The sequence below is a fragment of the Nilaparvata lugens genome, chromosome 6 (genome assembly GCF_014356525.2).
Source record: "Nilaparvata lugens isolate BPH chromosome 6, ASM1435652v1, whole genome shotgun sequence".
In the NCBI taxonomy this organism is placed as follows: domain Eukaryota; kingdom Metazoa; phylum Arthropoda; class Insecta; order Hemiptera; family Delphacidae; genus Nilaparvata; species Nilaparvata lugens.
The window spans coordinates 55559050-55586979 of record NC_052509.1 but is presented as its reverse complement, the minus strand read 5'-3'; the positions used below and the strand labels follow the sequence as shown (position 1 = coordinate 55586979).

The 27930-nt window shown below is 28.1% G+C and overlaps 2 protein-coding genes across 9 annotated transcripts in view; one reads left to right on the top strand and one right to left on the bottom strand.

Moving 5' to 3' along the window:
• Positions 1 to 17795, top strand: part of LOC111059770 — a 51026-nt gene extending 33231 nt beyond the window's left edge. For 4 of the 8 annotated variants that reach the window (XM_039431300.1, XM_039431301.1, XM_039431302.1 and 1 more), the window contains exons 4-6: positions 1913 to 2041; positions 4190 to 4280; positions 17457 to 17795. In XM_039431300.1, the coding sequence (XP_039287234.1) occupies positions 1913 to 2041; positions 4190 to 4280; positions 17457 to 17550 (314 nt within the window). In that variant the 3' untranslated portion in view covers positions 17551 to 17795. The remainder of the gene's footprint in view (positions 1 to 1912; positions 2042 to 4189; positions 4281 to 17456) is intronic. The other 4 variants (XM_039431296.1, XM_039431297.1, XM_039431298.1 and 1 more) reach the window with 2 other exon arrangements.
• Positions 17796 to 18697: 902 nt separating this feature from the next.
• On the bottom strand, positions 18698 to 26711 carry LOC111059620. Its single transcript, XM_022347262.2, has 3 exons — positions 26487 to 26711; positions 23960 to 24065; positions 18698 to 22708 (listed from the first exon to the last, which is right to left on the bottom strand). Exons 1-3 carry the CDS (start codon positions 26540 to 26542, stop codon positions 19928 to 19930), a joined length of 2943 nt encoding a protein of 980 aa, XP_022202954.2. The 5' UTR covers positions 26543 to 26711; the 3' UTR covers positions 18698 to 19927.
• Positions 26712 to 27930: the final 1219 nt, after the last annotated feature.

The following is a 27930-nucleotide window of genomic DNA, read 5'->3' as shown; positions in this document are numbered from 1 at the left end:
ACCAAATTTGAAAGTTTTTGGTCCGGTAGATTTTTAGTTCTGCGAGTGAGTGAGTCAGTCAGCGAGTGAGTGCCATTTCGCTTTCATATAGATTCAATCAATGAGAATTACACAACTTACAGAAAATTACCACAGGCTTATACGCCCAAAACGGTTCTAATTCTAATTTATACAACAGTCTAAATGTAGCTAAATAACAGTCCAGTGTGTTTTAAGGCTGTGCAACAGGCTAAAAGAACTTTTTACTGGTGATCTTTTTCAAAGATCTTCGATTTGTATAGGCCTACTATCAAGCTACCAAAATTAAAATATTGTCTCAAGATTTTTTTTCCGATCATTACTTTTTGAGATTGCTTCTAAAGTTTGAATCTTTGGAACAGATCATTTCAAACTCGGTAAGAGATGAATTAATTAGATTTTGAGGAGGAATTCCTCGTGATATTGTTGATTGAATAAAAAACATCCTCAAATTATCATTTTCTGAGGAAGTTATTCCATTTTTTAAAAACATACCTACTGAAAATAGCTTATTGAATTGAGTTATTTCAGGTCATTTTTTTCAATTTGACTAACTTCCTCAAAAATTAATATTTCAAGAAATTAATTTTGATTCAATCAACAATAGGCTTATCGTGGAAAATTTTTGACTCAAAATATTTTAAGAATTTATCTTTTACCGAATTTGAAATGATCTGCCCCAAATATTTTAATTGTATATGCGCTCGTATCTCAAAACGTAATAAATAACAGGAAAATAAAAATTTTCCTGAGAAAACTTTTTTCATGTTGGTAAAATGAAAATTCAATTTATGACAAAATTAGGAAATTGAAGAAGTTTTGGGCAGTAGCCTGTTTTTTCTTTCCCGACTACTGTATTTTTTACTCTGTCCAATAAATAAATAAATAACTTGCCTATACAAATAGGAAAAATATAACATTGAAAAATATCACCAGTAAAAAGTTTTTTCAGCCGGTCACTTACAAAATAGGATTAGGTATAGAATTCTATTAACGTGAGATTGTGTCAAATTATTCTATTAAACTAAAATGTTATTTGTTAGATAACAAATTTATTTGTTATTTATTTATTTTAAATAAATAAAATATAGTTATTTATATTTTATTCATTTATTATTTATTTTAATAAATGTTATTTATTAAAATAACATTGAAAAATATCACCAGAATTCTATTTAACGTGAGATTGTGTCAAATTATTTTATTTTACAAAAACCATTATTTTTTAGAGATTGAAATACGGTAAATGAGAGATTGCATTCTTTCGAATACTAATTTATATAATCATATAATATTAATGTTATAAAATGAAAATCCGAATTGAATGCCTTCATACCGCCCCGAAGATTTCACTCATCTACCTGTTGTCAATATTTGCAGTAGCAGAAGCCTTTGGGGTGGTTGACAACATTGAATCTGGAATCTCATTGATAATCATTATTCTTCCTAGTTTGAATATGCTACCATCTATAGAAGGCATTGACAAGACAGAGGATCGGCAACGTTGTTCTGCTATCTTTCTCCGCTGCCATTATAACGTGGACCTCACTATATATATGCATTTGCACTAAGCATCGCATCCACTAAGGATGGGACATAATTATATGAAACTTCCCAAAATGCATATAGTTACAAAATTTGTTTTAATTTTTTATGATTTTAAAAAGTTTATTGTTTTGTGAAAAGGGTAAACGGTGATTTCAAAAAAAGGTTCCTATTCAATTTTATTTATATTCAGTGGATATTGATATAATTTTTAAAAGTTTATTCTTTTGAATCTTTTGGTTATTTCAAAAATATGGTTCCTATTCAATTTTATTTATATTCATTGACTATTGATATAATTTTATCTATGATATATATATAAAGTGTAAATCGCCCTTATTTTCCACAGACTTCGACGTTTATAACTTCAATAATAAGAGCCAAAATTATGATCATGATTCCTTCGATGGAGATGACCTCGAAACAATCCGTATTTGCCCTGAGTTCAGAGATCTGTGGGGAAGCCAGGAACTTGCAAGTGAGTAAATTTGAAGTTCTATGAATTATGTAGGCTACTTTTTTAGAACAATTCACATTACTTGTATATTCCCATCTATATACAGATAATGTTATTGAATTATCTAAATAATGTTGTTTTATATGAGCAGTTTTTCTCCCAATTAACAAAGGATCACTAGTTCCATTATTTTATTTTATTTCAGATACGACTAAAACTTTTGTATGAACTTGTTACTGTTGAAATTGTCAAGTTTCAAATTCTATCAAGATATTTTCCAATTGTAACTTTCTTATTTTTTCTAAAGCTGCGTTTACACCAAAGCTATTAATAGAAATAATGTTCATTTCTCCATTCTTATAGATTCTATTAGATTGAACATAACTTATCATAAACATTATGAACATTTGTGTTTGAGAAACACATATGTTCATCTTGTTTATGATAAGCTATGTTCAATCTAATAGAATCTATAAGGACGAGAAAATAAACATGTTGTTAATAACTTCGATGTAAACGCAGCTTTAGAAAAAAATAAGAAGCTTACAAATTGGAAAATATCTTGATAGAATTTAAAACTTGACAATTTCAACAGCAACAAGTTGAAAGTTTTAACATTTTAACAGTCAACTGTTAAAATAAACAGTTGAGCGTCCTTATAAGGACGGTAAAATAAGCATTTTGTTGATAAATTTGGTGTAAACACAGCTTAATTATGATGCTCACATGAGCTTAAGGCTTGTGCGTGGGTAATGAGACGGATGATGATGAGAGGTGTGTGGACCTAAAGCTTTAGGTGGGTTCCGAACCACCGGGAAACTGTTTTTCAACTAATGAATAATGGTATTTGGAGGAATTCAACTCTTGAAGTGGTCCCCCTATTCGTTTTCATCCATTTCATTTGACAACCTAGTTCTTCAATATGGACTGAAATGTGAGGCATATTTATGCCTAACTGTAAACAGAACAATGTATAGAATAATGTACCGTTTGAATTATAAATAACATAGATGAGTAAAAATACACAATAAAATTCCATCAACAAATAATATAGATTCTTGAACTAGAAATATCCATTACACTTGCTTGCATATTATCATTTTTCCTCTAGCTCGTCTCGGAACGTTCACCCTCTAGTTTCGCCTCTACGCGGTCATCACTTTCTCAGCTCACCGGTACAAGAGTCCAAACTGGTGGCCTGAGTGATGACTCCGCTATTCTAATAATTAATAACCTATGAGAGTGGGGTGTTTGAATTGTTACAATAGATACCCCACCAGATGAGAATCACATATAAACAATATACAGACTCCAAGATTAAATGAAACATAATATTCAACAACTAATATTCACTACCTGTCACACATAATACTTAGAAACATACCTGGTCATATTAAAACATTTCAAAATTACAGATCATGCCAGTATAACCGACTTGTTGAAAAGTGTTTATTATTAAGTGACCAAGAGGAGTCTGAACGCGTGCTTCTCTCTGTATAAATAGGTAGGGAATGTTGAACTTGGTAATCTTGTCTGTGGACCTTCGGAATTCAAGTCCCATAGTGCTTATTCTTTTTGTAGCCAGTTTAGTTTACTGTTATAATATTAAATGTTTTTGATTAGATCGTCCATCGTCATCACCATCATTCATTTAGGTTTTGAAAAACTCTTTATAACTTAGTATATTTAATTGCATTGCTATAGTGTACTATCTTTTAGTTCTACTGATTTTTTAGTCATTAATTATAACTGCTGGCTGCGTTTCTGCAGCCAATTATTTGTTTTTTTTCTATAATATCAACATTTATTCATATCACATTTTTAATCTGTATTTTTCTCAAATTTAGTTTAATATAATATTAATTTTCATAATTTAGTTCATCGATTTTAAATTTTGCGAATCACGCCAGGCCCTCACAAACACAGGCTTAAGCCTACATGTGAGTCTATCACAATGTAAGGGTATATATAAATGTACTGTTACTGTACTGTATTATTTGTAAATTTGTGAGAATAAATTGATTTGATTTGGTTAGAATCCACAAGGAGCATGCATTAATATTCATATGCTGCAAACAAGAAAATACGTCATTCATTAAATTTCAATTTCTCACTCACTTTTCTCATTTCAATGCACCAGTATTCATTTATTGTATTTGGGAATTTCAGATCAAGTAGTGGATGCCCTGAAAGAGAAACTTGACCCAGTAGAAGGCAGGATGACTAGAGCTAATTTCAACAGAGTGATGAAAAAATTCACGTAAGTTTCAAATTATATGATTTATTATTTTCAGTGACAAATTATTATTTTCAGTGACAAATTATCATTTTAAGTGACAAATTATTATTTTCAGTGATGAATTATTATTTTCAGTGACAAATTATGATTTTCAGTGACAAATATTATATGATTTGCATTTGCCTACAAATTTTTGAAAAAATTCTGAATTAGAATTAAGAAATAAACCTTAAAAAACTCCCGAAAAGAATCCACACATAATATTATCTCATCTCTAAAGTAGGCCTGGCTAAGCCATATTGTCTAGGCCCATTTAAGAGATATAGATTATATTTCAGGGAGTTTTTCAAGCTTATAATTTCTAAATTCTAATTCATGAATTAAATTCGGTTGAACTTGGACTACACTGCTGTTTTTTATACCAATATATTATAGATAATGATTTCTATAATATTTCCATTCCGAGCTGCGATGAATCAAAACACACTTTTTTATATTATATTACCGTACACCATGTAAAATGAGAAAAGGGTGTTGCTATATTATCTCACACTAGACAACACTGAAAATACTGAAAGCTAATGACACTAAATCTAAATCTATATAGGTAACAGAATTTATTTATTTATTTCATTGACAAGAAATCATAATTATTATAATAATTGACCGAGCGAAGTGAGGTCTAAGATTCAAGTTGACGGTTTGGCAATTCAATTGATGTTGTCACGTTATTTTTTATAGTTAAATAACGATTAGCCTCCTGCTTGGCATCAATCGGTAGAGCATGAAATATTTTAATAATTATGAAAATCAGGTCGTGGTTTTTTTTTTATAGGATACAGTCTCATAAAAATCTTGATGGGCCCGGATATGAGCTTCCACAATAGTTCTGATAATTCATTAAAAAATATATATATAATAATAATTCTATAGTATTGAGGAATAAAAATAAATCGCACACCATAAACAATTTGATACATAGATTAACAAATATTGCAAAAAATAAATCAGAGCAAAAAATATATAGAGCGACAAAAAATATATAATATAAGATAGAACAATAATCGAAATCAATAAAATATCACAGGCCAATACTATTCTTTAAATTTTATAGCACGAAGCGTTACCATGTGCTTTCATTTTTATGATCATATGCATTCATTTGCATGTAGCTTCGATATCAGCTTGCTAATGCCTGTCGACTTGGACAATTCTATTTAAACTAAATTCTTAAAATCAGCATGACAAATTGACAAACTAGTAATCCAAATATATATATTAAATTCTATAGTATCTAATAGATTTCTTTGTAATAAATACATATTTTATCTCAGGGTGCGAGATTCGGCACCTGAAGGAATAAATAGAGCAATTCATCTAGTGAATCAGAGCTACAATAAACTATCGCAAATTATATTGCAGAAATTAATGATCATATGAATATTGTATTAACAGCCTAGATTTTATACTTCATTGATTGATAGATCTTCTGATATATGGATTGATTCGTTATCTTCTAATAAAATACCTTCTATACTACATTTACTTGCGCAAGTATTTTTACCAAATTCTTAATTTATAAGAAACCCTTTCGATGAGCTAGCTTTGATTCTTATGTAATGTCGAAGCACTGAGGGCGCCCTATCACTATTTCAATATTTTTCACTCACGTGTCGGAATTTTCTTATGAGCTGCTGATGTCGATCCAACTCCTGGTGGTCCTGGATTATTGTAGCCGGAGTCGTCTCTTCCAAGGGGTTACAAAATTATTTAAAAATGACTTTTGCTTTATAAGAGCATCACAAAGTCTTATAAGAAATTTAGTAATTCAATTTAACTTTAAATTATTACAAGGTATTACGCTCTATGATTTTTGGTGACCTCTCATGGTGGTAGTTGGCAGGCAAGCGTCATTCTCGTTTCTCAATTTTACAATTCTCATTTCCGATTTCTAAATTTGCATAAAAATTTGAATATTCTATTCCTCTGCCATTCAAGGCTCAAATAGACCATACTAAAATATTAAATTATTACTTATGTTATATATTTAATAATTTCTTTGTCTTCGGGCCATATCCAAAACATAGACTATACAACAATTTTTACAAATTCTTATTATTTGTAGAAATATATACAAATATTTTTGAATCGGCTCACTATTGCCGCCTGTCAATTGCCACTATTTGATTGGTGCATGCAAATTATTACAGTATTCATGCGCCCAGTAACCTCCTACTTCCTTAATACATTCAATTATTTTTGTTGGGGTTTTTAAATATGCTTTTTACATGCCAAGTAATTTTTTATAGATTATTAGTTGTTTCATACATTACAATAATTAGCCACGTGAGACTTTAAGTTCCTCAAATTGCATACTGTTTTGCCACAATAAATTTCTGCCAAGGTGTTTGGTCAGATTCTACGTTGTATGGCTCAGTCAATCGTTAGGTCGCTGATCACTAAATGTTTATGCCTAACCTCAATTTTCAATATTTTATATAATATTATATATTAGCAAAATTTATTTCCATTCCTCTTAGGCTGTTGTACAGTTTAGCCAGGACGTCTGATATTATCTAATCTTTAGGTTATCTCTTTGGCGATATTAGCCAATTACTTCACTTAGACCTATAAATATTTCAACTAGGGATTTTTATTTATCAATCCAAATTAAATATGTGACAATGTTAAAATGTTGAATGTTTAAATGTTTGAATGTTTAAATGTTTGAATGTTAAAATGTTTGAATGTTTATATGTTTAAATGTTTAATGTTTAAATGTTTGAATGTTTAAATGTTCAAATGTTTAAATGTTTAAATGTTAAATGTTTAAATGTTTAAATGTTTAAATGTTCAAATGTTTAAATGTTTAAATGTTTAAATGTTTAAATGTTTAATGTTTAAATGTTTAAATGTTTAAATTTTAAATGTTTAATGTTTAAATGTTTAAATGTTTAAATGTTTAAATTTTAAATGTTTAAATGTTTAAATGTTTAAATGTTTAATGTTTAAATGTTTAAATGTTTAAATGTTTAAATGTTTAAATGTTTAAATGTTTAAATGTTTAAATGTTTAAATGTTTAAATGTTTAATGTTTAAATGTTTAAATGTTTAAATGTTTAAATGTTTAAATGTTTGAATGTTAAAATGTTTAAATGTTTAAATGTTTAAATGTTTAAATGTTTGAATGTTTAAATGTTTAAATGTTTAAATGTTTGAATGTTTAAATGTTTAAATGTTTAATGTTTGAATGTTTAAATGTTTAAATGTTTAAATGTTTAAATGTTTAAATGTTTAAATGTTTAAATGTTTAAATGTTTGAATGTTTAAATGTTTAAATGTTTAAATGTTTAAATGTTTAAATGTTTGAATGTTTAAATGTTTAAATGTTTAAATGTTTGAATGTTAAAATGTTTGAATGTTTATATATATTAAATTCTATAGTATCTAATAGATTTCTTTGTAATAAATACATATTTTATCTCAGGGTGCGAGATTCGGCACCTGAAGGAATAAATAGAGCAATTCATCTAGTGAATCAGAGCTACAATAAACTATCGCAAATTATATTGCAGAAATTAATGATCATATGAATATTGTATTAACAGCCTAGATTTTATACTTCATTGATTGATAGATCTTCTGATATATGGATTGATTCGTTATCTTCTAATAAAATACCTTCTATACTACATTTACTTGCGCAAGTATTTTTACCAAATTCTTAATTTATAAGAAACCCTTTCGATGAGCTAGCTTTGATTCTTATGTAATGTCGAAGCACTGAGGGCGCCCTATCACTATTTCAATATTTTTCACTCACGTGTCGGAATTTTCTTATGAGCTGCTGATGTCGATCCAACTCCTGGTGGTCCTGGATTATTGTAGCCGGAGTCGTCTCTTCCAAGGGGTTACAAAATTATTTAAAAATGACTTTTGCTTTATAAGAGCATCACAAAGTCTTATAAGAAATTTAGTAATTCAATTTAACTTTAAATTATTACAAGGTATTACGCTCTATGATTTTTGGTGACCTCTCATGGTGGTAGTTGGCAGGCAAGCGTCATTCTCGTTTCTCAATTTTACAATTCTCATTTCCGATTTCTAAATTTGCATAAAAATTTGAATATTCTATTCCTCTGCCATTCAAGGCTCAAATAGACCATACTAAAATTTAATTATTACTTATGTTATATATTTAATAATTTCTTTGTCTTCGGGCCATATCCAAAACATAGACTATACAACAATTTTTACAAATTCTTATTATTTGTAGAAATATATACAAATATTTTTGAATCGGCTCACTATTGCCGCCTGTCAATTGCCACTATTTGATTGGTGCATGCAAATTATTACAGTATTCATGCGCCCAGTAACCTCCTACTTCCTTAATACATTCAATTATTTTTGTTGGGGTTTTTAAATATGCTTTTTACATGCCAAGTAATTTTTTATAGATTATTAGTTGTTTCATACATTACAATAATTAGCCACGTGAGACTTTAAGTTCCTCAAATTGCATACTGTTTTGCCACAATAAATTTCTGCCAAGGTGTTTGGTCAGATTCTACGTTGTATGGCTCAGTCAATCGTTAGGTCGCTGATCACTAAATGTTTATGCCTAACCTCAATTTTCAATATTTTATATAATATTATATATTAGCAAAATTTATTTCCATTCCTCTTAGGCTGTTGTACAGTTTAGCCAGGACGTCTGATATTATCTAATCTTTAGGTTATCTCTTTGGCGATATTAGCCAATTACTTCACTTAGACCTATAAATATTTCAACTAGGGATTTTTATTTATCAATCCAAATTAAATATGTGACAATGTTAAAATGTTTGAATGTTTAAATGTTTGAATGTTTAAATGTTTGAATGTTAAAATGTTTGAATGTTTATATGTTTAAATGTTTAAATGTTTAAATGTTTGAATGTTTAAATGTTCAAATGTTTAAATGTTTAAATGTTAAAATGTTTAAATGTTTAAATGTTTAAATGTTCAAATGTTTAAATGTTAAATGTTTAAATGTTTAAATGTTTAAATGTTTAAATGTTTAAATGTTTAAATGTTTAAATGTTTAAATGTTTAAATGTTTAAATGTTTAAATGTTTAAATGTTTAAATGTTTAAATGTTTAAATGTTTAATGTTTAAATGTTTAAATGTTTAAATGTTTAAATGTTTAAATGTTTAATGTTTAAATGTTTAAATGTTAAATGTTTAAATGTTAAATGTTAAATGTTTAAATGTTTAAATGTTTAAATGTTTAAATGTTTAAATGTTAAATGTTAAATGTTTAAATGTTTAAATGTTTAAATGTTTAAATGTTTGAATGTTTAAATGTTTAAATGTTTAAATGTTGAATGTTTAAATGCTTAAATGTTTAATGTTTGAATGTTTAAATGTTTAATGTTTAAATGTTTAAATGTTAAATGTTTAAATGTTTAAATGTTTAAATGTTGAATGTTTAAATGTTTAAATGTTCAAATGTTTAAATGTTTAAATGTTTGAATGTTTAAATGTTTAAATGTTTAAATGTTTGAATGTTTCAATGTTTGAATGTTTATATGTTTAAATGTTTAAATGTTCAAATGTTTAAATGTTTAAATGTTTAAATGTTTAAATGTTTAAATGTTAAATGTTTAAATGTTTAAATGTTTAATGTTTAAATGTTTAAATGTTTAAATGTTTAAATGTTTAAATGTTTAATGTTTAATGTTTAAATTTTAAATGTTTAATGTTTAAATGTTTAAATGTTTAAAGTTTAAATGTTTAAATGTTTAAATGTTTAAATGTTTAAATGTTTAAATGTTAAATGTTTAAATGTTTAAATGTTTAAATGTTTAAATGTTTAATGTTTAAATGTTAAATGTTTAAATGTTTAAATGTTTAAATGTTTAAATGTTAAATGTTTAAATGTTTAAATGATGTTTAAATGTTTAAATGTTTAATGTTTAAATGTTTAAATGTTTAAATGTTTAAATGTTTAAATGTTTAAATGTTTAAATGTTTAAATGTTAAATGTTTAAATGTTAAATGTTTAAATGTTTAAATGTTTAAATGTTGAATGTTTAAATGCTTAAATGTTTAATGTTTGAATGTTAAATGTTTAATGTTTAAATGTTTAATGTTTAAATGTTTAATGTTTGAATGTTTAAATGTTTAAATGTTTAAATGTTTAAATGTTTAAATGTTTAAATGTTTGAATGTTTAATGTTTAAATGTTTGAATGTTTATATGTTTAAATGTTTAATGTTAAATGTTTAAATGATGTTTAAATGTTTAAATGTTTAAATGGTTAAATGTTTAAATGTTAAATGTTTAAATGTTAAATGTTTAAATGTTTAATGTTTAAATGTTTAAATGTTAATGTTTAAATGTTTAAATGTTTAAATGTTTAAATGTTTAAATGTTTAAATGGTTAAATGTTTAAATGTTTAAATGTTAAATGTTTAAATGTTTAAATGTTCAAATGTTTAAATGTTTAATGTTTAAATGTTAAATGTTTAAATGTTAAATGTTTAAATGTTTAAATGTTTAAATGTTTAATGTTAAATGTTTAAATGATGTTTAAATGTTTAAATGTTTAAAGTTTAAATGTTAAATGTTTAAATGTTGAATGTTTAAATGTTTAAATGTTGAATGTTTAAATGTTTAAATGTTTAAATGATGTTAAAATGTTTAAATGTTTAAATGTTTTAATGTTCAAATGTTTTAATGTTTAAATGTTTAAATGTTTAAATGTTTAAATGTTTGAATGTTTAGATGTTTAAATGTTTAAATGTTTGAATGTTTAAATGTTCAAATGTTTTAATGTTTAAATGTTCAAATGTTTAAATGTTTGAATGTTTGAATGTTTAAATGTTTAAATGTTTGAATGATCGAATGTTTAAATGTTCAAATGTTTAAATGTTTAAATGTTAAAATGTTTAAATGTTTAAATGTTTAAATGTTTAAATGTTTAAATGTTTAAATGTTTAAATGTTTAATGTTTAAATGTTTAATGTTTAAATGTTTAAATGTTTAAATTTTAAATGTTTAAATGTTTAAATGTTTGAATGTTTAAATGTTTAAATGTTTAAATGTTTGAATGTTTAAATGCTTAAATGTTTAATGTTTGAATGTTTAAATGTTTAAATGTTTAAATGTTTAAATGTTTAAATGTTTAAATGTTTAAATGTTTAAATGTTTAAATGTTTAAATGTTTAAATGTTTGAATGTTTAAATGTTTAAATGTTTAAATGTTTAAATGTTTAAATGTTTGAATGTTTAAATGTTTAAATGTTTAAATGTTTGAATGTTAAATGTTTGAATGTTTAAATGTTTAAATGTTTAAATGTTTAAATGTTTAAATGTTTAAATGTTTAAATGTTTAAATGTTTAAATGTTTAAATGTTTAAATGTTTAAATGTTTAAATGTTTAAATGTTTAATGTTTAAATGTTAAATGTTTAAATGTTTAAATGTTAAATGTTTAATGTTAAATGTTTAAATGTTTAAATGTTTAAATGTTTAAATGTTTAATGTTTAATGTTTAAATGTTTAAATGTTTAAATGTTTAAATGTTTAATGTTTAAATGTTTAAATGTTTAAATGTTTAAATGTTTAAATGTTTAAATGATGTTTAAATGTTTAAATGTTTAAATGTTTAAATGATGTTTAAATGTTTAAATGTTTAAATGTTTAAATGTTTAAATGTTTAAATGTTTAAATGTTTAAATGTTTAAATGTTTAAATGTTTAAATGTTTAAATGTTCAAATGTTTAAATGTTTAAATGTTTGAATGTTTAAATGTTTAAATGTTTAAATGTTTAAATGTTTAAATGTTTAAATGTTTAAATGTTTAAATGTTTAAATGTTAAATGTTTAAATGTTTAAATGTTAAATGTTTAAATGTTTAAATGTTTAAATGTTCAAATGTTTAAATGTTTAAATGTTAAATGTTTGAATGTTTAAATGTTTAAATGTTTAAATGTTTAATGTTTAAATGTTTAAATGTTTAAATGTTTAAATGTTTAAATGTTTAAATGTTTAAATGTTTAAATGTTTAAATGTTTAAATGTTTAAATGTTTAAATGTTAAATGTTTAAATGTTTAAATGTTAAATGTTTAAATGTTTAAATGTTTAAATGTTTAAATGTTAAATGTTCAAAAATTATTTGTCAGCCCGGGAATCGAACCCAGTACCTCCTAATTGCCGGTCAGGAATGCTTACCCTTACACAAAAATGACAATCTCTGGATAGCAGCGCTCATTTTATATGAAGCCATAGCGGCCAGCCAGTCTAGAGATGGAAATTACTGAGATATTGCAATGATTCAGAAGCTTATGAATTAATAATATTATTATTGAACGAAAAAAATCCAAATTGAATGCTGTAATTCACCTGAAGACTTCTTCTACTGAAAATATTGACAACAGTGTAAACAGCTAGATGGAAATTCGATGAGCGCTACTACCGTATTCAAAAACTATTTGTCAGCCGAACCCAGTACCTCCTAATTGCCGGTCAGGAATGCTCACCCTTACACCAAACTGACAATCTCTTTTTGACAAGCAGTCAAACTCATATAGTCTAGGCCTACTACCGTATTCACTTTGTTGATTAGCGCTACTTGTATTAAATTGGAAATTAAAAATGAAAGTACACACTTCCTAATATTTTTATTGAAAAGAAAAAAGGGAAAAGAGAAATTATCATTAAACGAAAATCCCAATTAAATGCTGTAAATCACCCCAGGTCAACTACCTGAGTAAAATTGGCGAAAAAAGCATAAATGACATGACGAAAAGATTAATGAGAAGACTTATTGGTGATGAATTAGCCAAAGACTACAGCTGGTTTGGTGCGAAAGGGAAAAAACAGTTTTCAATTCTTCAAAGTGCCAGAGTCCTTGAGGGTAAGTGCATGTGTTTAGTTGTCCAAACGACTATTAGTTCCATACAATTCGTAACTCAATGCAACTTGAGCTATTTATCTTGACTTTCAACTGCTTTCAATAGAACAGCTGACAATATCAGTGTTTTAGCGAGCTCCTCAGCCCGAGGCTCACTCACTAGCTAGTGAAGGTAGTGGCTCACTATACTTTGTTTACCAAAACGATGGAGTGAATGTGAGCAAAGAATTATTTTGAAAACGGTGCTTGTAGTAGCTGTAGTTAAATGTTTAAATATTTATATGTTTAAATGTTTAAATGTTTAAATGTTTAAATGTTTAAATGTTAAATGTTTAAATGTTTAAATGTTAAATGTTTAAATGTTTAAATGTTTAATGTTCAAATGTTTTAATGTTTAAATGTTTGAATGTTTAAATGTTTAATGTTTAAATGTTTAAATGTTTAAATGTTTAATGTTAAATGTTTAAATGTTTAAATGTTTAATGTTTAAATGTTTAAATGTTTAAATGTTTAAATGTTTAAATGTTTAAATGTTTAAATGTTTAAATGTTAAATGTTTAAATGTTTAAATGTTTAAATGTTAAATGTTTAAATGTTTAAATGTTTAAATGTTAAATGTTTAAATGTTTAAATGTTTAAATGTTTAAATGTTTAAATGTTTAAATGTTTAAATGTTTAAATGTTTAAATGTTTAATGTTTAAATGTTTAAATGTTTAAATGTTAAATGTTTAAATGTTTAAATGTTTAAATGTTTAAATGTTTAAATGTTTGAATTTTTAAATGCTTAAATGTTTAATGTTTGAATGTTTAAATGTTTAAATGTTTAAATGTTTAAATGTTTAAATGTTTAAATGTTTAAATGTTTAAATGTTTAAATGTTTAAATGTTTGAATGTTTAAATGTTTAAATGTTTAAATGTTTGAATGTTTAAATGTTTGAATGTTTATATGTTTAAATGTTTAAATGTTTGAATGTTTAAATGTTTAAATGTTAAATGTTTAAATGTTTAAATGTTTAAATGTTTAAATGTTTAAATGTTTAAATGTTAAATGTTTAAATGTTTAAATGTTTAAATGTTTAAATGTTAAATGTTTAAATGTTTAATGTTTAAATGTTTAAATGTTTAAATGTTTAAATGTTTAAATGTTTAAATGTTTAAATGTTTAAATGTTTAAATGTTTAAATGTTTAAATGTTTAAATGTTTAAAGTTTAAATGTTTAAATGTTTAAATGTTAAATGTTTAAATGTTTAAATGTTTAAATGTTTAAATGTTTAAATGTTTAAATGTTTAAATGTTTAATGTTAAATGTTTAAATGTTTAAATGTTTAAATGTTTAAATGTTTAAATGTTTAAATGTTTAAATGTTAAATGTTTAAATGTTTAAATGTTTAAATGTTTAAATGTTTAATGTTTAAATGTTTAAATGTTTAAATGTTTAAATGTTTAAATGTTTAATGTTTAAATGTTTAAATGTTTAAATGTTTGAATGTTTAAATGTTTAAATGTTTAAATGTTTAAATGTTTAAATGTTTAAATGTTTAAATGATGTTTAAATGTTTAAATGTTTAAATGTTTAAATGTTTAAATGTTTAAATGTTTAAATGTTTAATGTTTAAATGATGTTTAAATGTTTAAATGTTTAAATGTTTAAATGATGTTTAAATGTTTAAATGTTTAAATGTTTAAATGTTTAAATGTTTAAATGTTTAAATGTTTAAATGTTTAAATGTTTAAATGTTTAAATGTTTAAATGTTCAAATGTTTAAATGTTTAAATGTTTGAATGTTTAAATGTTTAAATGTTTAAATATTTATATGTTTAAATTTTACGCATTTACGGCGAAACCCGGTAATAGATTTTCATGAAATTTTATGGGTATGTTCCTTTTTCAATTGCGCGTCGACTTATATACAAGGTTTTTGGAAATTTCGCATTTTAAGGATAATATAAAAGGAAAAAGAAGCCTCCTTCATAGGCCAATATTAGAGTAAATATCAGACCATAGAATTATTCATCATAAATCAGCTGACAAGTGATTACACAGATGTGTGGAGAAGCCAGTCCATTGCTGTATTTCCATAAGATCTATAGTTTCAATCAGGTACTTGTGGATGAGAATACTGCGTGAGGTCTACTGTTCACAGAACTACCAGTATAATATGATTGGGAGAAGACAACAGGCATAGCCCAAAACTGTCTTCTCCCAAATTTTTATACTATACTGTAGTGAGGTCCACATTATAATGACAGTATTTGATCAACTTTGGTTTTGCTATTCTTGTCTATCATTCGACAAATCCGGTGGTACTGTCCTTTTCTAGGTCCACAACAGTGCCAATTATGTTTTTGACAGTGTAGAAATATGATTAATTAATGCAGAGAATCGGCATCGCTATTCTTCTATCTTTATCCACTGTCATTATAACGTGGACCTCACTATAGTAGTTCTGTGAACAGTAAAATATAGACCTCACGCAGTATTCTCATCCAAAAGTACCCGATAACAAGTACTTAGAAATACCGGTTTGGGTTTTGACACCATTGTCAATCTCTGATAAGCTTATTTGTATTGCTATCAATTAATTACCTCTATAAATTGGAACAAGTTTATTTAATTTTTCATTCAAATTTCATGTAAGTATAAAAGTCTAAACAAACAGGGCTTTCTTCTAGTAACTCCGTAGCTTTTAGTGGCGAGCGCGGTCAATGAATCAAAGGCTGCGAATTTGAGACATATCAAACCCTTTTTTCTAAGAATTTCCAATTCTGGCGAAGATTATCAAAGTAAAAATGAATAATTATTCTATTTTTCCATGTTTCCTGGACATAAAAGGAGATAGAATTTTACAATGCCTAATTGTGCAAAGCACGGGTTACCTGTATGTTTTAGATGGAGCAATATCCCATATAGGCTGGGCCTACACATATTATTCACTTTCATTAGCGCTACTTGTATCAAATTAGAAATTGAAAATGAAAGTGTGCTTCCTAATATTTATTGAAAAGAAAGATGGATAAAGAGTAATTAATTATTATTATAAAGGGAAATCCCAATTAAATGTTGTATATAAATCACCCCGAAGACTACAAATATTACAAAATACTAATTTTACAAATTGTGAATACTAAATACTTATTCTACTGCAAATATTGAAAAGAGGGTAAACAGGATTTTTGTTTAATAATAATTTATCATTAATAAGCTTTTGAACAAATTCAACTTCCAATTTATTTCTATCTGTGGATAAAGAGTATTTCGATTTTCATTTTTATTTTTTTATAAGAAAATAATAAATCAAAATACTCTAGACTCGAAAGTAGAGCAATTCATCACACACACCAACATTATTGAACTAGAGCAGGACCCCACTCTCAAATACCAGGCCCAAATAAAGAATGTCATCCACCAGACACAACACATCATGGCCTACCTTATACCCACAAAAAGCACCTCAAACACATAAATCCATCAGCTCCCAAATTAAGCGCTCTACCCAACAATACAATAGTAATAAATCGAATATTAAAAAGTGGTAAGTTAGCACACTTTGATTTTTGATTTTTTTATATTGAGTGAATATTTCTAATCAATTTATTAATTCAAACCATCTTAATTCAAAATTTATATTTATATGTTTATTTTGGACTAAAATTTTTAAAAAATTGTATAATTGAAATTCTAGCCTTATCTTGGACTTTGTCACCTATAAATTTGGAAGAAAAATAGCACAATGACTACCGTACCTTATTGTTCTATCTACCAATGTTATTACATTAGTGTCATTTGCATCGTAAATATTGTAAATTTGTATAACATAGGCTACACATATACCTAATAGCCTATAAAAACACTTTACTTGAATGGGCTACTTATTGATAAAACAATATTAAATCTTGAAGCCCCCTTTCTTTAAAAAAAACTTTAAAATAGTTTAATTATTAAAGAGCTGGTGCTCTGTGTTCCAACTTTGCCTTGGAGGAGTTTTATACTTCTTTTATAGTTTGTTAAACTATTTTAAAGTTTTTTTTAAATAAAGGGTGCTTTAAGATTTAATATTGTTCTATTAATTTAAAAAGTAGCCCATGTGAATGAAGTGGTTTTATAGGCTATTAGGTATATGTGTAGCCTATGTTATACAAATTTACAATATTTACGATGCAAATGACACTTATGTAATAACATTGGTAGATTGTTTTACCTATATCCTATACAAGGATTGTTTTACTGATATCCTATTTATATAGCATAATCATGATTGATCCAATTTGAATAAATTTTATTTATGTTTAGTGATTGTCAATCAAACAATGCAAAGGGATCAGAGCCTGACAAGGATACGGAATCAAAGGATAAAAAACAAAACCCGAAGGGACCAAAAAAGTAAAAAAGTAAGGGCTTCCGAGAAATGGAATCAGATGTCACCAAATGATGACAATGATCACCAAACATACAATCATCCAAAATGAATCATTGAGAAAAAATATTAGAAGTAGATAGTACGGTAGTTGAATTAGATAAAGTTTTTCGCTTCAAACATTTATGTAGCTTACATAAGTAGAATTTTAAATAAAAAGTAGCCTCCTAGTGATTTTGTTAGATTAATATTATTGCATGAATTGATTGATTATATACAGTATATCTGGACTGGACTGGTTATTGATTTTTCATAATCTTCCATTGAAATTCAATTTATTGATCCTTTTTATTCTCAGAATTACAAAATGAATTGCTTATACTGACGATCACTATACATTATTATAATTACTACCGTATTACAAAATAAAATGAAATTCCAATTGAGTATTTGCATCTTAAGTTACTAGACCTGTTTGAGATGGTAATATAAAAATTTATTACAAAACTATAGCGCTAAAATGTAGTTATACTGAGGCCGACAGCCGCATATGAAGTGACACATATTAATAACAGTATATAGACTGATGATTGATCAATTTTAGCTTCGAAGTGTATTGTACATTATTATGATAACTAGTTTATTATGCTACATGAGAACTCTAAAAAAGGTATCTATATTCTCACATTCCATTACAAATCTCTCGACATCTCTCAAAAACCTTGATCGTATCTTGCATTGCCTTTATCTCCAAGGGCAGCAGGTTGTAGAACTTTGGAGTTAAATAAGGGAAAAATTTCATGAAGTAACTTTTATTTGGTTTAGGTATACAAGCTTCGTATTTATTTCTCAAATTAAAATAGGCCTACTCATTGCCATTAAAACTTCTATGAAAGAAGTTCCTGAGTACTTTGTGGACATATAAATTTTGCAATGGAGGGAGGTATAGCTGATTTTCTAAATGGAGGTGCTGTGTGTTCCAACTTTGCCTTGAAGGAGATAATGCGAATAAAGAATTTCTGTAAAACAACTATCAGCCTCTACGTTTTGATTCATCTATATACTTATTAATAATAGAAACAATACAAATGACTCTTGTAAACTTGTACAATACGGTACAAAATAAATGTAAAAAAGATCAGGTATTGATATTTCAGTTGTAAAAGAACAGGTAGCCTATATCAGGAAATATTTCATATTATATTGCTGAATAACAAAGGGTAGGCCTACCGGTGGAGGCGTCTATTCCAAGTACAGTATATTTTATATAATATAATAAATCATATAAATTACAGTAAATATATAATTCATCATTCACAGTAAAAATGTACGGTACAGTGAAACTTCGAGGACCAGGTAGGCTACTGTAATAATCTATTTTTATATCTCTTATATAATTTTGCACGTATAGGCTATTCTTCGATCATTCACTTTACTCTGCTTCATTATATTGTATTCCATACAAGTGTAGTGGTGATTCGATTACCTATTAGAAAATTGAAGTAGGTAATTCCTTATTGAATTCCTTAGGCCCGGTTGCACAACAGCCGGTTAAATTTTAACTGTGATTAATTTCATGAGAACCAATCAGAGAAGGCGTTTTTGAAAAGACTGCTTCTCTGATTGGTTCTCGTGGAATTAATCAGGGTTAAAATTCAACCGACTGTTCTGCAACCGGCACTTGGACTTTTTTATTGGTGTATGTACGGGTCATTTACGGTTTGGTACCGTACGGATATACATATTATTATGATTTTTGCATGTCTTCAGCGGTAAAAATATCGATTTTGGTCTATAAAGGCTTGAATATGCCCACTCCTACCATGTAGAGGAACTAATAATAAGATAACCACCCATAATAAGATAAGAAGCATAATAAGATAACCACCCATTGTGAATTGGTCGTTCATGTGCCAAACTTCAAGCCGATCACTGTCATCTATACTGTCTATTATAGGCCTATTATACTGTGTAGTACTGACCGGGTGAGAGAACGGTACAGTAGTATGATAGACTATACCAGTGTCACACATAGCTTCACGAAAAAGAAATATTTAAAATTCTATTACTATTTGAATTCTAACCTTATCTTGGACTTTGTCACCTATGAATTTGGAAGAAAAATAGCACAAAAGGACTACCTTATTATTTTATCTACCAATGTTATTACATAAGTGTCATTTGCATTGTATATAAATAATAAATAAATTGGCTTTTTTAACAGTGAAATTTGTAACATAAACGCCCCATATACTATAGGATATCTCATTTATTCATTTATAAAATACGTGAATTATCGAAATGATCTTTTGTACATTATATTCTCATGATATATTTCTTTTAAGCTCTTATGGTAACTGAACAGTAGATGATGTTTGTATATTATGAATAATATTACTGAGCATTATCAGTCAGAATTATCCTGGAAAAATAGCATACCAATTCCATTTAAATCATAGGAGAATTTTTTTCCTATTGCTTGATTGAAATCTGTAATTATCTTACTGAATATCATGTGACTACTGTGACGTTTGAGTAGGATTGAATAGTCTAGAGAATAATAGCTGGAATCAGAAGATTTTTTAGGAGCTGGCAGTTGAATTCCTGTTGTTGTAAAATGCTGGCTTTCAAGAATCTGTTCAGGTTTGTCACTACCGGTACTTGTATTGCATGTTGTGTTATCTGTAGACACGCATTTCCAGTATGATTTCAAATTAGATTCATAGTTACTATACTTTGTAACTAAATGAATGCAAATCATTCCAATACCATTCATGCCTTGGTCTCCAGTTTCACCCATACTCCCACGAGAACCCTCAGTTCCGTTTCTTCTTTCAAATCTAATCTGAGATGAGTCACTTAGTTCAACCAATTGTTGGTCTCCTGCAAGTCCTCCAAACCCTGCCTCTCCACCAAACCCTCCAATACTTCCATCACTCCCACAGTCACCATCTTGCCTCAACAAATTGATTTCGCTTTTATAACTAGAGCAACAAGATGAGCAATGATAACCAGAAGCATAAAACTGTGTTTCACTTATTGATGAGAAACTGTTCACAAGTTTCTCAGTCTCCACTCCTTTGGTGAATGTATAATTTTTGTCATAAATGCCCAATTTCAACTTTTTTTCAGCATCCTCACCTCTTGTGCCTCTCTCCCCTTTCCCACCATTACTTCCAGGGCCCCCTCTGCCTCCATTAGACTCTACAAGCAAATTTTCCCCATTTGAAAACTGCAATCCGATACCAACGAAATTTCCCCCGTTGCCGCCTGGAAGTCCAGGTTTTCCATCTTTCCCATTAAACATGAGGGAATTTTCGGAAATTTTCATCCCTGTTCTACCACTGAGAACTATTTGCCTCTGTCCAATCACGTGCCATTTGGGTGCCGCTATAAACAGGTTCACTTCCTGGAACATATCAATGGTGTCCTCATCCAAGTATACAGAGTCAACCGCCAGCAAGGCAACTTCTTTCAAAGTAATGTTATTGCAGTGGAAGCGTATCAAGCTCTCTGAATTGATTTCTGATAATCTAATTAGAAATCCTTTCACAATCAATCTTCCATTGGCATCACAAGTGATATTGCTTTTCTGCAGTAAAGTTTTTGTAATAGTTTCCATTTCTAGTTTTCTCCTATCATCAGCTTGTGCATCTATAAATTGTTTAACGTTTTTGCTCCCTGTAGCATCCATAAAAACTGCCATCAAATTACTCGTCACTGTGAACGTATTTTGAAATATTGCACTGTATGTTTCGGTTTTGTTTTTCTGTGTTTCATAGCTTGAAAGTTTCTCGATGTAAATGATGAGAGATTTATACCATTCATACTCACTCTCTACAGATTTCACTAGATGTTTTATGGGGAGAGTCCATGAAGATGGAATAAAAACCGTACTTGTATCAACAAACTTGAGAAGCATTTCTTCAATTTTCTCCAAAGTTTGTAATCTATTATTATAATAATTGTACTGCAAAGGAATTTTCTGATCAGAGATAAAACTCTGAACCTTTTCAAAGAACTGGCTATAATCTTTAGTTTCATCAAGATTTCCTGATAAATCTCTCAATGCACTGTACAGTAAGTCTAACTCTGTCGAAATCTGGTAGAAACTTGAGTAATTCTGAGTTTTTTGAGTAACATATTCTTTCAATTTGAAAGATAATTCATTGATCTTATTTTTATAATTATCATTTGACAACTTCAGCAAGCATTCCAGGTACAGTTTCGCTTTATCTGACAAAGTGAAGTCGAAATCATTCTCTTTCACCTCTACATATTCCAAATTCATGATAGTTTCAGATAGTGACTTCCTATTCTTGTCTAACAAGGGCATGTTTTTCAAAGGTCCCGACTTATATGGTCGGCGGAATACATTTATTCTATTTGATTTCCCATTCTCATCTCTAGTCTGAAAGCTTTGCAATAATCTTATAGCTTTCTGGTAGAAATCTTCCGTTTTTTTACTGTTTTTCTGTGAGAGCTTTTCTGTCAACGATATTTCGGTGTGATTCAAGTATTCTAGAATACTGTCGATGTGCATTTCATCTGTTATGAACTCTGGTACAACCCCTGCATCATCTGTCATTCTGTAAGAAAATTGTAATTTTGTAGCAACAAGAACAATGTGTTCTCTAAACCTATCGAAATCCACCAAAAATTCATTCAAATGTCGCAGAGTGTTGAGGAAATTATCTTTTGAAAATCCATACTGTAACGAGCTATATTTTTCGAGCAGTAAAATCTTGACCTTCTTGAATCTTTTTGTTATCGTCTTCATGATATCCATGGAAACAATTTCATGTGCAGAACTCCTCGAGTCATGGAACCCTGGAGAATCGCAGAAGTTGATGGTTGAGTTATAGTTGACCAGTTCAGGGTAGAGTGTGAACGATTCAGTGGCTGACGTTCCAATCTTCTCTCCATCGTCAATTATGAATTCACCGGTCTCTGCTTTCACTTTTTTCGATTGCAATTTTGGATTTTCTGTCAGGAACTGCACTATGCTTGTCTTGCCACTTCCAGCCTTACCTAGTACAAGTATAACTTCATCAGCTGCAAGATCCTTTTGTTTGTGTGTGATTTTGTAGCCCTCTTCCAGCAGTGTGGATGTCAGAGCTAGTTGTTCTTGGACGTAGTTCGATTCGGATGTACAGTCCCATTGGTGCCGATTTTCCTCTTCCTTTTGCTGAAAGCAAGCGAGTAATATTTGAAAAAGTGCTTCAATCTTTCAACGCCTGCTTTTCAACAAATATCTCCTTACTTCATCAATTACTATCATGAAAAAAGCAAGACATTCTTTTCACAAATGACAGGCTAAGCATGATGGGAAAACGTATGAGAATTGACAGTTACATCCTTATTTATTACTGTATCAATTTACTATCATGATAAAAGACATTCTCTTCTCACAAACAATAAGCTCATATATATGATGGGCAAATGCATGAGAATCAACAAAAATACATCCTAATTGTATCAATTACTATATATATCATAGAATGAGTAATGAATTATTTTCACGAGCTATATAAGGAAACCGTTTGCGAATCAACAAATATCTCAGCTACTGATTTTATTATATTACCTACTATTATGAAAACAGCAATAAAGTCTTCAACGACCAAGAAACATATATTCATGGAAAACCGTTTGAGAACAACAAAAATACATCTCAATTCTATCATTATCACTAGAATGAGCAATAAATTCTTTCACGATCACTAAGCATATTGAAAGCCGTGTGTGAAAATTAGCAGATATCAACTCTCAATTTTATCCATTACTAGGCCTTATTATGAAAAAAGCAATAAATTTTTTCACGACCAAAAAGTATAGCCTATTAATGGAAAATCGTTTGAGAACCAACAAATTATCTCCTCTAGTTTCATCAATGGTGATATATATATACCGGTAAAATGAGGAAGACATTCTTTCCTTGACCAATAAACTAATAAGCAAAAACTAATAAAAAAAACTAAATAAGCACAATGAGGAACCGCTTTTGAGCATTAAAAAATATATAGCATTAAAATATAATTATATAGGCCTATATATCCTAATTTCCCCAATCAGATATAATAAATAAATTAGAATGAATTGACAATATAAGCTCCACCCTTATAACTGGGGTAGAGAGGTAGCATAGTTTCAAGCCTAATTTTCTCTTTTTCTGAATTATTTTTTTGCTGGGTGTACTCACCTACACCTACAATATTTATTCCTGGGTGTAAGTGTGTAGCCTACACTAACATTTATTTTAAATTCATTTGATGAGTAAGTTAGTATTCAATTTAAGGATTAAGATTTTGAGAAAATGATAATCAAAGCTTATCAGTTTTGAAATTTAGGCGAGAGGAAATTGTAGGATTAGACAAAGATTTTTCAGGATCAGATATACAAATAAATCTTCAACAGTTCTGAGAAGTCAATTACTCACATCAATTGTTTGAGGCGAATCATGTTTGATTGAATCTTCTGTTAATGTTTTTGCTTCTTCCATGATTGTTGACGAAAAGGCTGCATTTGTCGGGCTGGCTATAGAACTGTAAAACATTTTAATTAATTTATATGGATATGTAGCATGAAAATAATCAAATCTTGATCATTGGAATGGGATAATATCATAGAGAAACAATAGCTTAAGTAGATATCCCATGGTACCGGTATAGGGGATTTATGTCGCAACTTTTACTGTTATCTCAAGCCGATTACTGTCAGTGTCAATTTTTACTGTTTTGTTGGGGTGATATTGTATAAACGGCACAATTTTAGAGACTACCAGCGTCACACAGCTGCGTAGGAAAGAACTATGTGAACTGTCGGCTTATTGAGAAAAAAGTTGAAATATGCAAAAAATCTGTGAATTATTTTTATGATCAAATTTTTATGAATTTCTACATTGTTAAAAATGATCTGGAAAAGTAGCAGAGCTGGAAAAGGATAGCGCTTTCTGCTTTGTTTAATGATAGACAAGGATAGCAGCATCAATGTTAATCAAATACTGCCATTATAACGTGTACCTCACTATAGAAGTTTCAATAAGTAGTTACTTTTAATTAAAATAAATAAATAAAATGTTATTGTCGAAAAGCCTTTACAGCATAGACAACGTCAATATAAATATAACATAACAACGATAAGTTCAAGTCACACACTTCTACAGTAGTATATACACAATAATGCTCATGTAATGATGGTTAATATTAACAAATAGAATAACAACAACAATAAATACATTTGGACGTTTCTACTATAGTATCACAGTTGAGTGGTAAAGATAAGTTGAATTTAGATAACAAGATAATCAGAGTAACCAACACTTATAGAAGGGTACTAATTATTTACTAATATATATTTACTATAGTGAGGTCCACGTTATAATGACAGTGGATAAAGATAGAAGAATAGCGATGCCGATTCTCTTCATTGATTAATTATATTTCTACACTGTCAAAAACATAATTGGCATCGCTGCGGACCCAGAAAAGGATAGTTTACCACCGGCTTTGTCGAATGATAGACAAGGATAGCAAAACCAAAGTTGATCAAATACTGTCATTATAACGTGGACCTCACTATAGGCAGTCATCAAATTCAGTCAATTTATAAAACGGATTTAATACTAGCCAACTACCTATATATCTTTTGTTTAAATATCTTTTGTGACACATTATGTAAATGGGAAGGCAGTTTGTTGAACAGTTTTTTTGTCCTGTGATCTCAAAACTATTAAGAGATTTTGTCAGCAGTCTTTGGTGCTGTATATATCAATGCGATTTCTGTACCTAGTGTTAATTGAATGAACATCACTTCTTAACTGCAAACAGGATAGGATCTCACGGGTATAAATGAGGACATGATATACATTCAAGTTTATCACAGTTGGAATTTTTTGATTAATGAACAATGGTTTGCAATGCTCAAGATATGATGAATTAGTTATAATTCTTCAAGCTTTCTTTTGAATGAGTAGAACATCATTGATCTGGGAAGCATTACCCCAAAGGATGAGGCCATAAGATATTATACTATGAAAGAAAGAAAAATAGGCCACGTTCTTGAATATTTCATAGGTACTATACCGGATAGACTTCTGAGCAAATGAATTACTCTGCTGAGCTTTGAGCTGACAGTTGCGCATCATCTACAAGAAAAATAGGAACTAATAAAACTTAAAAGTGCTACTATACAAGTGGCGATTTCTCTTTCAATGTATCTATGCACCAGGCTATATCCTCATCATCCTATATCGCTACCCATTATCTTAAAAATAATTTAATTGTTATTTGACAGATAATGTTAGATTCTACGCATTAGCAAACAATTTAGCCAATTGTTTTCCAAATCAAAGTTTTTTGTAACAACGAAATCCATCCATTCTGTTTTTTTTGGAAGTAAAGCATACCCAAACATTATGCTTCTCCAACATGAACAAACTTTACAGATTTATTAGTGCCTAGAAAAATTATCTTCTAATTCTGGAAAGGGAAAATTACAACCTATAATAGATATACTATAATCGGGTACGTAAAGAAGGGGTGGGTGAAACTGATTGAGTAAGAATAGAATAAAATAGAAAATTATAAATAGAATCATCCAACAATCTTCTCCAATCAAAAACAATAATAAAAGAGAATCAATGTTTTTAATGAACTACGGTATCATGCAATATTGAAACGTATATTCAGAGTTATTAATACTCAGTTGTTACTGGTATACACATATTTATTGTTACCGTACATAGGCTACCGGTACTAATATTTTTGCGATATTTTATAAAACTGAGAATTATGAAACTGAATTCAACCTCCTATTGATTTAGAGACGTTTTCATCTGTCTTCTGATAGGTGAAAATATTACAGTGTTTAGGTCCAATTACTATTATAACATTACTACTACTTATTATTATTATTATATTATTATTATTATTATTATTATTATTATTATGCTGAATTAACATTACCCTTCAATTCCTACAAATAGTAGTAAAGAAAAAATCTGGAGCCGATAAATGAACATTTCGTGCAGAGATCCAAGACTGTAATGTAGTCTTTATCACAAAATAGATAATAATGTAGCCTTTTGCATACAGAATATAGAACAAATAAGGAAAAAAGCTACAAAGTTTATCAATATTAATGAATGTGAAACAAAGAACTGAATTCAATATCAAAGCTAAATGTCTGATTTGATCTGGAATGATTTTCAAAGGTCAAGTTGTAATCATATGTTGAGTTATTCTTTATCAATAGCATTTGAGTGATCACGTTTGCTCTGAATATATTGAGTTTGAGAAAATACGCGCAGTACAATAATAATGATTCCATTCATTTAGGCCTATTATTCATTCTTGTTCTTATCATAAGAATACAAAAACCATACCGATATAATACAGTACTTGTCACCTTGATTCAGGTGTTAATTTCCTGGTAGTGTGTAAATGGAAAAAAATTATTTCACATCCTTTTCAGAGAATTGATAATAAATTATTTTTGAAACACCACTGATTTATGTAGTTAATCACAATATTATATAATCATTTTAAAGTGCATTCAATCTTTATCGATTAATAAAATTTTTCATACTTTGTAAAATTGAATAAATATTAGAGTTCTCAGTGAATTTCAGGAAAATTTTATCAGTACTACCTATTGCAAATATTGCGCCGCCTATCTAGACTGGTAATTTTGGTGCTGTGTAAACAGAAAAAAACGTAGAGGCATAACCGATCAACAACCATTCTGCGAATGATACGAACCGATAATACGAATTCTATTTAGCCAGTACAGAGTGAAGTATATTTTGTATGGTATGCAACTGTAGCCTACGCTGTACTGTAGAATAAATAAATTAGATATGCAAAACTCATATTTATCACCGTAAATGAATTCTATATTGAATTGTTTTTAGAAAAATACGATTAACAATTTCAGGTTTTCTAGTCCCTAAAATCCCGGGATTGTTAGGTATTAAAAATAAATTCGGGAACCCGGGATTGACATCCCTATTCATAATCTCAGTAAAATCTCGTTTATATCTAGTTGTACTGCTCGAACCAGGTTCATTTGCAGATAAATAAACGACTCAAGACTCAAGATAAACTATTTTTTAATAAAAAGTTCAAAATAAACGCCTTTAGTTCTTTCAATGCTGTAGCCGCAATAAGAAACCGAATTGCAAGTTTTTTAATATTATATAAAATTGAAAAATAATGAATACAAAAATGAGTTGTAAAAATTATATTGAAGACCGATTTCAATATTTGTCTCACAATTACAAATTCTCGCGCGTTCAATTCACAGCCATAACTGCCAACTGCCAAATTTTTACTCTTTCGATGATTCAATTCATCAAAATAGCATTCAATTCTCTTTTTTCAATCATTATTTTGGTAATCACAGTTGATG

What these genes read in the sequence shown, in the direction of transcription:
- LOC111059620 (XM_022347262.2), bottom strand. Translation starts at nt 26,542, where the DNA reads ATGTTCATTTATCGGCTCCAGATTTTTTCTTTACTACTATTTGTAGGA. An exon ending in CTATTTGTAGGAATTGAAGG is followed by an intron (nt 24,066 to 26,486) that starts GTAATGTTAATT and finishes AATGTTTTACAG; the next exon opens with TTCTATAGCCAGCCCGACAA. An exon ending in ATTCGCCTCAAACAATTGAT is followed by an intron (nt 22,709 to 23,959) that starts GTGAGTAATTGA and finishes GCTTGCTTTCAG; the next exon opens with CAAAAGGAAGAGGAAAATCG.